The sequence below is a fragment of the Stenella coeruleoalba genome (assembly GCF_951394435.1).
Source record: "Stenella coeruleoalba genome assembly, chromosome: 11".
NCBI classification, from domain to species: Eukaryota; Metazoa; Chordata; class Mammalia; order Artiodactyla; family Delphinidae; genus Stenella; species Stenella coeruleoalba.
The window spans coordinates 75,784,325-75,793,750 of record NC_137157.1 but is presented as its reverse complement, the minus strand read 5'-3'; the positions used below and the strand labels follow the sequence as shown (position 1 = coordinate 75,793,750).

The 9,426-nt window shown below is 42.5% G+C and overlaps 1 protein-coding gene across 2 annotated transcripts in view; it reads left to right on the top strand.

Annotated features, from left to right (window-relative positions):
- Positions 1-1,900: 1,900 nt before the first annotated feature.
- Positions 1,901-9,426, top strand: part of BICD1 (BICD cargo adaptor 1) — a 209,572-nt gene continuing 202,046 nt past the window's right edge. For both annotated transcript variants that reach the window (XM_079938585.1, XM_079938586.1), the window contains exon 1: positions 1,901-3,015. In XM_079938585.1, the coding sequence (XP_079794711.1) occupies positions 2,803-3,015 (213 nt within the window). In that variant the 5' untranslated portion in view covers positions 1,901-2,802. The remainder of the gene's footprint in view (positions 3,016-9,426) is intronic.

The following is a 9,426-nucleotide window of genomic DNA, read 5'->3' as shown; positions in this document are numbered from 1 at the left end:
ATATATGTATGTGTGTATATATGATATGTATGACATATATAGGAAGAAAGAAATATAACTGTGAAGTACTGGAAGAGTATGATGTATAAGGAAATGTTTACTTTTTTTCAAGTTTAATACGAACATAGAAAGGATCAAAGTTGTAATAAACAAAATCTTAAAGTATTAAATAGTGTACATGTCTGAATGAAGTCAGGCTGAATATATTAACAAAAATATATCAGTCAGAAAAATGGGGCAGGATGGAGCATAGGGAATGGGTGGCAATAGAAACTCAGAAAAAGAAAAGTCACAGAAGAAAACTCCATTCTTAGTTCTATCCAAAGGAAGGGGAGACACAAGCAATCTACTCCAAGTGTTATGACCCCTTTGAAGGGCTGTGCTTATACTTCGTGGAGTGAGGGACCGCCAGGGCATCCTGGGAAGAAGACAGTTTTAGCTAACTGCAATTACAGGCTTCCTCTCTCTTCAGCAGTTCATGGTCATTCATCATTGTGACAGAGAATGGGCACTATAGGAGCACACAGGGGTGGGGAGGGGCGTCTCAACTGCAATGAGAGCAAGCCTGCACAGGTGGAATGGAATTCACGGTGATCCAAAGTTTCAAGTGTTTTCTTTCTTCCTTTCCCCCTTTCCCTTCCCTTCCCTTCCCTTCTCTCTCTCTTTCTTTGATCAATCACAAGAGAATATTCTGTTGTAATTGTGAGCATGTGGAAGGAATCTTTTTTTGTACGTTTTCAGAGACAGTGAAAATCACATCCAGAGAACCTATTAGTCAAGGCTTTGTAAGGACACTGTCATTTGCTCTTCCACACCATCAACCATTGCTTTTTTTTTTTTTTCTTTACCCTGGGCACAACAATGGGAGAGTCCTGCATTCTAACTCAGAAAGAGCGTGTGTGTGTGTGTGTGTGTGTGTGTGTGTGTGTGTGTGTGTGTTTGAACACCTCTTGGCCACTGAGAAACAGCTCTGTGACAAGTGCCACCAGGAGACAGGGAAGGAACTGGTCAGATCCTTGATCTATTGACCCCACAGCCTACGAGTTACACAGAAATAGTTCTTTTTCTGCTCCTATTGCTTCCTTTCTTCTTGGTTGTTCTCTATGCTCATCTCTTCTTCTTTACCCTCTTTCATTCTGACTTTGCCTTCATCTCCTTTTGTGACTCTTCATCCTCACTCTTTGCATTGATTAAAGTGGTCATTTTACGAGCATATAATATGTAGTTATTGGTTTTGTTTTAGTAATGAGTGAAGGTGAAGCCAACATAATGTTTCAGGTTATGGCTGTGGAGTTACGGTTAAATTTTGGCTTCACCAGTTAAGAGTTGCCTGACTTTGGGCAAATCGCTCAACTTTCCTGTGCCTTTCTTTCACCACCTGTAAATTGAGGATAATGGTTCCTACCTCAAAGAGTTGCTGTTAGGATGGGAGAAATTTCATGTACCATACTTCGAAGAAAGCTTAGCACGTGGGCTCCAGAACTATTAGCTCTTATTATTTTAAGAATATTTATTGTAGGGTACTGTTGATACTGTATAGAGGGAATTTCATGCAGTTTTCCTTTATTGAAGAATCCATAGAATAGAACTACTGGGGCAAGAAATAATTGTACCCAGAGGCTTCTGGGTGCATGCATTATAGAGATCTTTTTCTGAGTAGTGATGTTGTGATAAGCTGGGCACAGAAAGCTTGGGTGAGGGCAAGCAATCTTTAGCAAAGACTGTCCTGTAATACGGTTATTTGGAGAGAGCGTGAGGTGAACCAGGCCATGTAGGGAAAGGAGGGGAGAGATGGGAAGAGGAAGGAGGCGGAAGGGGCGGAAGCGGGAGCGTTGCGCGGGGGCGTCTGGAAGGCTTTGGAAGCACAGCGTTTGGGTGCAGGAGGCCAGGGAAGGATGCCGCGAGCCCAGGGGGTGAGAAGGAGGATGCGCGGGCCCCGAGCGCGTTAGTTACTGTTTGCCTCTCTTTGAGCAAGGCGCCGATTCCAGGCAGCTTCCTGAGCTTGGGCTCACGTCGTAGTGAGAGAGCCGGGCGCCTAAGCCATTCTCCGGGGCTTCGACGCCCACCAGGGCAAAGCCCTCGGAGGAATTCCTGCCGGCGGCGAGCAGGGCGGGCCGGGCCAGGCCTGGCTGGGGGTCCCTCCCCGCGCGCGTCCGGCCGACTAGGCATCGGTCCCGCGCACCCGCCGTGCCGCCCGGCGGGAGGCGCCTCCGGAGGTTTCCGTCTGGTCCCTGCCCCTCCCCCCGCGCCGACTCCGTCCGCCTCCCCGCCCCCCATTCGGAGCCCCGGCCAGGCGCGGAGGGAGGGAGAGGGCCGACGCTGCATCATTCCGCACCCGCTGCAGCGCGGCCGGACGGAGCAGGTGGAGCGGGCGGGCGCGGCGAGCCGGAGCGCGGGGCCCGAGGAGACTGCAGTGACGCTGCCCGGAGACATGGCGGCTGTGCGTCTCTGAATAAGCAGAATCGGAGCCCCTCGCAGCCTCCGGCCGCCGCAGCCTGGCCATGCCGCACGGCTGTTGACCGCACGCAGGGGCCGGCCCGGAGGACACATGCCGCAGCAGCTGCCGCCTCGCCCCTGATCCTCTCCCCTGCATTCTCCATGTTGCATTTCTCGCCGGTTTCTCAGGCGGTGTAGCCGCGGCTGCCGGAGGGGCAACCGGGGCATTGCTCTGCTCGTACATCCAGCTACACGTTTCTTTTCCATTTTCATCCTTCCCTCCTTAGTTCCTTTTCCCTTCCCCCGCCTGCTTTGCATCCATCTCCCACACCCCGTTACCCCCTCCTGCCTCCATCCGCCGGGGCTATGGCCGCGGAAGAGGTATTGCAGACTGTGGACCATTATAAGACCGAGATAGAGAGGCTGACCAAGGAGCTCACGGAGACGACCCACGAGAAGATCCAGGCGGCCGAGTACGGGCTGGTGGTACTGGAAGAGAAGCTGACCCTCAAACAGCAGTATGACGAGCTGGAGGCTGACTATGACAGCCTCAGACAGGAGCTGGAGCAGCTGAAAGAGGTGAGTTGCCTGTCACCTCTTCCTTGCTCGGCCCGGTCCCCCTCCCTCAACTCCCACTCATCATTTATAAAGAAGTCGGAAAGGATGCTATTGAAAGGACTGTTTCTTCGTCTTAGAGCTCTTTGTAGATAAGAGAAGATTGAAAGTTCATTGTTTTACCCCCAAGAGAGAATTTGCCCAGGAAATGAATGTATAAGCTGGAATTTGGGAGGCGATGGCTGTTCAGGCTGTGCGGGAGGGAGATTCATAAGAGTCCTCAAGCCTCAGCACTCTAAGGCGACATTCAGCTGGGCTGGAATGCGTAAATCAAACTTCTCAAAACTGCTGTTATATCACGTCCAGGTTTCAGTAACAATCCCATAATCCACAAAGTCGATGAGTGGGTTTGTGTTGAGGACCCACGGTTTCAGGTTGTAGAACCTATGGTACCTCAGCCTTCTGCTGAACATAACCACTCCTTGATGAGATTGGGAACTGTCATTAGGAGAACTCCTTGCCAATCCCATTTGACAAAGACTTGAGCAATCTTCATTCTCCTTGTCTTTAGTTATTCTTGTCATCCGGCAGCAGGAGAAAAACAACTCTACTGCTGGGTGTTGCTGCTGCCTTGATTTCACCTCTGAGTGAGGGTGGGCCATGCCCAAAGTCTTAAAAGGTCACCCTGAACAGGGAAAATTTAATTCCCCTACAAAAGGTGTGAAAGAATGGTATATATCAGATGCGTGGGTAGCCGTGCATTTCACATAAGCCTCTTCTGTTTGAAATGACTGTATGTATAAAACCAGAATGTCACAAATGGGCCATGTATATATAACACTTGTCCTCTTTGGTCTTTTGGTATTTGGCTTCTTTTAAAGACTGGCTAATGTATTAGAAGAAAATAAGTAGTGAATATCAAAAATTTAGAAGAATATACATATTGTTGAAGGAACTCAGTCTCTTTTACCCAGTTCCTGGGGTACTATGGGTAGCATAAACGTAAATGTACACACCGCTTTCTGTGTGGCATGTCTTTATTTTTAGGTGCATATTGGCATTTAAAATATTATTTCTAATTTGCTCTATACACGTTTTTATTCCTATAATGTACTTAAACAGTTTTTCAAGGGGTGTCTTGTGTTATTACATTTAAAAAACATGATTTATGACAGATCTAATCAATTTGCCTTCTAATTTAGTACATAATATGGTAAGCATTTATAGTTTCAGGTATGTCTTATTTTTATTCTGATGCCTAGATGCCAGAAAATAAACATATGGTGAAAACCCCAATTAGAAATCTGATTTTTTGTGCGTTAGGCTGTACCTTTCTAGTTCATTTTGTTGTTGTTTTGTTTGTTTTACCATGTACACGTCTATTAACTACAGCTGGACTTAATGGTATTTTCCAACTTAGATTAGGTCTTAAGCTGGTATGTTTGAATTCAGTGATGCTAAACCTTGTGAAGTCAGGAAGGTGATGGTAATTTTCAGAGATGTTTTGATGTTGTCTACACTTATCAACACTGCTTTACCAAGACAAGGAAGTGCAAACCAGGCAGTGTTAGCTACCACCTCCTTGATAAAGATGGTAGACTTAATTTAATGGAATGGACTTTAACTGTTAACTGGCCTTCCTGCTTGATTCAAACAACCCTACTAGGGTTTTTCTGTGTCATTGTATTCATCGTGCATAGTAAACCTTAATGCAATTGTCTTTTGCCTTCACTAGACCATGAGCTCTTAAGGCAAGGAATCTGTCTTAATTTATATTGCATCCAAAGTCTTTAACACAAAGCCCAGCACATAGTGAGCATACAATAAGTATTTTATGAAAGAATAAATTTATACTGGAAGAAGATATACTTTATCAAGCATTCACTAGTGCATATTGGTTAGTGTCGGAGAAAGACTAAGAAAATTGAGGAGTATAGGAAGTGATTAGTATTAAACACTACCTGTATTACTTTCATCAGCAGTAATAGGAAAAATGACAAAAAATGTTTCATAAGAATGGTGTAACAGTGTTTTCTTAATAGAGAATAATGCAAATACCAATTATAATTTTTCTTCTGTAAAACAGTGAGGTGTATTTTGTTCTGTACAGCAGGAGGTTAATAAAAGTTTATCAGGATTATTTTCGCCAAATGATACTTGTTTACATATGTATTTTGAGTTGCATTTGGCATAAATATAATTTAATTTTATGTTCCCAATGAACTGGCTTATACTATTATATAAAAATGTATTTTAAGGTAATAAAAAAATCATTATATTGATTATTTGATAGTGAGACCTGTGATTTTGATCCTTTAAACATGATGTATACTTTAGTTGGGAGTATTATTTAAATGAGCTAAATCAGTCTCAGTAATGTTTCCTGTTTGAAAAGTAAATCCAAAATAATTGTGCGAACTAAGATATTGCAGTGATGATATCATATAGAAGCCATTTTTGAAAAACGCGTTTTGTTAGTGCTCTGATTTTTCAAAAGGAAGTTTTGTTCATTTGCAGGTATATATAGGAAATGATGTTCTTGCTCTATACTGTAAAACCAAGTATAAAATCTTTGGTTTATTTCCAGGCTGTTTCAACAGATATGATTCATTTAAAAGTAATTGGACCAGTTTATGGGAATGTCAACAGAAAAATACTGTGCTAAGTCCAAGCTGGACGTTAGTAATTTGCAATGTCGCGACACGGCTGTCTCTAAGGTCATGTTGTTTTCAAGAGTCAGCACCCAGCAATGCTGCTGCCCTCCTTCCCAGGCTGTATACAGCTCTGACAATAATGCAGGTGAGCAGTATTGCTGAAGATGTGTAGAATCAAGATGATGAATTCATTCATTTTTTTCTAGTTATTTTCTTCCCTAAGTCTGGATTGCTCTTTGGCTTGGCCTCATATCATTAGGGCTCTGCCCGGTGCCTACATGACTACTGTAATTCTGAAAGAACACACTTGAAAGGAAAGTACTAATGATGTGAAAAGAATGACTTCTGAGATCATCATAATGTTCTCCTTTTCATTATCTTTGGGGAGCTGGACAAAGCACATGTCCACTAGAATATTTAATCACGGCTTTATGATTTCATGAATAATGCTTGCTTTTCAGTGGCCTGGGGGGCACCCATGCCCAGTTATGTTCAGGGCCTGGCTGATTGTATGTTTGGGATATGTGTAAATCAGCACTGTGCCTGTCACCCAAGCCAAAATAGTGTTTGAAGAAGAGTCTTCTCTACGATAATTTGAAACTTAAAAATAAACATTCATTAAAAAAAAAAACCTAGAATTTAAGGTTTTTGTTTTGTTTTTTGTTTTAAAAATGTTTTAAATTTAGAATGTAGTAAAGTTTTAAAAGATCCCCTTAGAAAGAAATGATTCAGCATTCCTGGTAACATTTTAGAAAACACATCCATGTGACAACTTTAGAAAAGTTTTGCAGCTGGGATACAGTGGACTGTCTACTAAGAATCTTCAACTCATTTCCTTGCTCATTTTCTCAACCTGATACTAAGGATAGACACCAGCTGCTGAGGAAGCACTTTGTGGACACAGAGCAGCTTTTCGTCTTAGAGCCAACTTGATGCTTTTTCAGGACTATAGTTAAATCATTCAAGAAATAAACACTGAACTTACATACTTTTAGAGATTGTCACATTAGGGACCTGACAAAAGCCATTTACCTGAATTCATCTTTAAACAGAACTAATTTTTTTCCTCTTATGCTTAGAAAGATTGTTAGTTTCTCTTCTCTTTGTAAATTCTAAATCATAAAATCATATGAGGAACCCCCCCCATATTTCTTTTCCAGTCTATGAATAAACATAGAGAAAGTTAACATTGAATTTATCTATCTAAGCTAGTATTTTTATCTCTTGTTGTTTTTAAAGAAGACATGTTATACTTATCACATTTATTATCAAATTAATTAAAACATCTAAAGTATATGGACATATACTTTTGGAAAGTGTTTATAAGCAACCTCAACAAACAAGCATAATCACTTTAATCATATTTTTTTTTGACCCAGTTTCTCTAACTTGTACCATTTTTCCTTTTTATTTCAACTCAAGGTTTCATCCCTGGCAAAGTTATTTCTCAGATACCATTTAGCAAGATTTTATAATCTCTCATCACATTAATCATATTTGCATGAACATGTACAGCAGCCATGGTTTGAAGATTTTTTTCAGAATTTTATGCTTACAAATATTCTTCCCTATCTTCCCAATAAATACACTTGTACTTTATGGATATTGCATTCCAAATTTGAAAATATGATAATTAACTTGCATGTTGAAATATATAGAAAAGACTTTCTTACACCTAAGATTTTACTTGTAAACATGGCTTTGAAGAAGAGAAGGGCATGAAGCGGTGCATAGTCTGACTGTGCACCTAATTCATTATGCTAGACTTCCCTGGCTCTCCAGTGATTAAGACTCTGTGCTCCCTAATGCAGGGGACACAGGTTTGATCCCTGGTCGGGGAAGATCCTGCATGCCGCATGGCATGGCCAAAAAAATAACATACAAAAAAAATTCATTATGCTAAAGGAGAAGTAGCAGGAGATGAAATTGGGAAAGTGGCAGTGGCCGTATTTTGTCTTAGGGATGGGGAACCATTAAAAGGAAATGAAAGGAAACAGTAACTGTGTTTGGTGCCTTACATTTTATCGTTTAATCTTCAAAGTAACTCAGAGGCTTATTGCCTTTTTTTACAGATAAGAAAATAATTAAAGTAATAAAGCATTGAACTATGTATACAGCCCCATTTAGGACTAGGCACTTTGTATGCCTTATCGGTAATTCTTAGAGCAATCCTTCTACAAGGTAGATATGGCTTGCATCATACAGAAGAGAAAACTTGGTCTTAGAGAGGCTATGGGTCCTTCTCAAGGCCACAAAGCTAAGTGGTGAAACCTGGTTCAGGAAGAAGCCCACTTTCTTTGCACCTTACTACCCTGACATGCTCAAACACCTCAGTCAACATGCAGTTAAAAGGTCATGGTATTGGTCGTAGAGGGTGGATTGGAGCTGTGCAGAGACAGTAGGGGTAGTGCGGGGAGGACAAACCTGAGGGCTGTTTAGGAGGTGTAGGGTGGAATGCGGTGTTGGATGTGACTGGGTGTGGAATGTGAGGAAGAGAGTAGATTTGAGAATATCAGGATGAATTAGAAGGTGGTTCCATTCACAAAGGAAGGTTCTAGGGGGAAAGAGCAGTTTCAGAGGGTAAAGTTGATGCCTGAGTTATATGAGGTTTTTAAGTTCATGTTTTCTTTTAAGGGGAGGAATAAGTTGCATGATAAAATACTCAACTCTCAGTTTAATAAGACAAATGAATAATTTGTGCAATTGGTTGTCATTTTATTCAAACCTAATTTCCAGAATATGGAATATATGAACAGTTTAATGATGTTTTCACAGTTTGTTTGCATTCTTTTTTCTTTTATTTATTTATTTATTTATTTTTGGCTCTGTTGGGTTTTCGTTGCTGTGCGCGGACTTTCAGTTGTGGTGACCGGGGGCTACTCTTCCTTGCGGTGTGCGGGCTTCTCATTGCGGTGGCTTCTCTTGTTGTGGAGTATGGGCTCTAGGCATGTGGGCTTCAGTAGTTGTGGCTTGCGGGCTCTAGAGTGCAGGCTCAGTAGTTGTGGTGCACGGACTTAGTTGCTCCGTGGCATATGGGATCTTCCTGGACCGGGGCTTGAACCCACGTCCCCTGCATTGGCAGGCGGATTCTTAACCACTGCGCCGCCAGGGAATCCCGTTTGCATTGTGAATTGAGAGATGTATAAACTCATAAACAATGGTCAAGAAGCTGGCCTGGCACAGTGAAGAAAACCAGCCCTTGCAGACCTCTAGGGTTAGGGGTGCTGGAAGCAACGTCACTCACCTCCCACTGACTGATACTTGAGAGTACATTACCACTTTTACTTTTTTCTTTCTTTTTTTGGCCGCAAGAGTTTGATTGCCCTTTAAAGGGCAATTACCACTGTGGGGCTTCCCTGGTGGCGCAGTGGTTGAGAGTCCGCCTGCCGATGCAGGGGACACGGGTTCGTGCCCCGGTCCGGGAAGATCCCACATGCCGCGGAGCAGCTGGGCCCGTGAGCCATGGCCGCTGAGCCTGCGCGTCCGGAGCCTGTGCTCCGCAACGGGAGAGGCCACAACAGTGAGAGGCCCGCGTACCGCAAAAAAAAAAAAAAGAAATTACCATTGTGTAATTATGACAATTTGTGGCAACAGTCCCAGTTGGATAAAAGCATAGACAAATAAATAGTTTCCCCTTCCTCTCCTCCCAGTTCTGTCTCTATTGCTAATACTTTGGTGCGTATTCTCTTATACTTGTTTTAAATAACTTTAAACATGTGAATCCATATGCACGCTTCTTTGTTGTTCTTATTCTTTAGTTTTTATAAAAATGGACTCATGC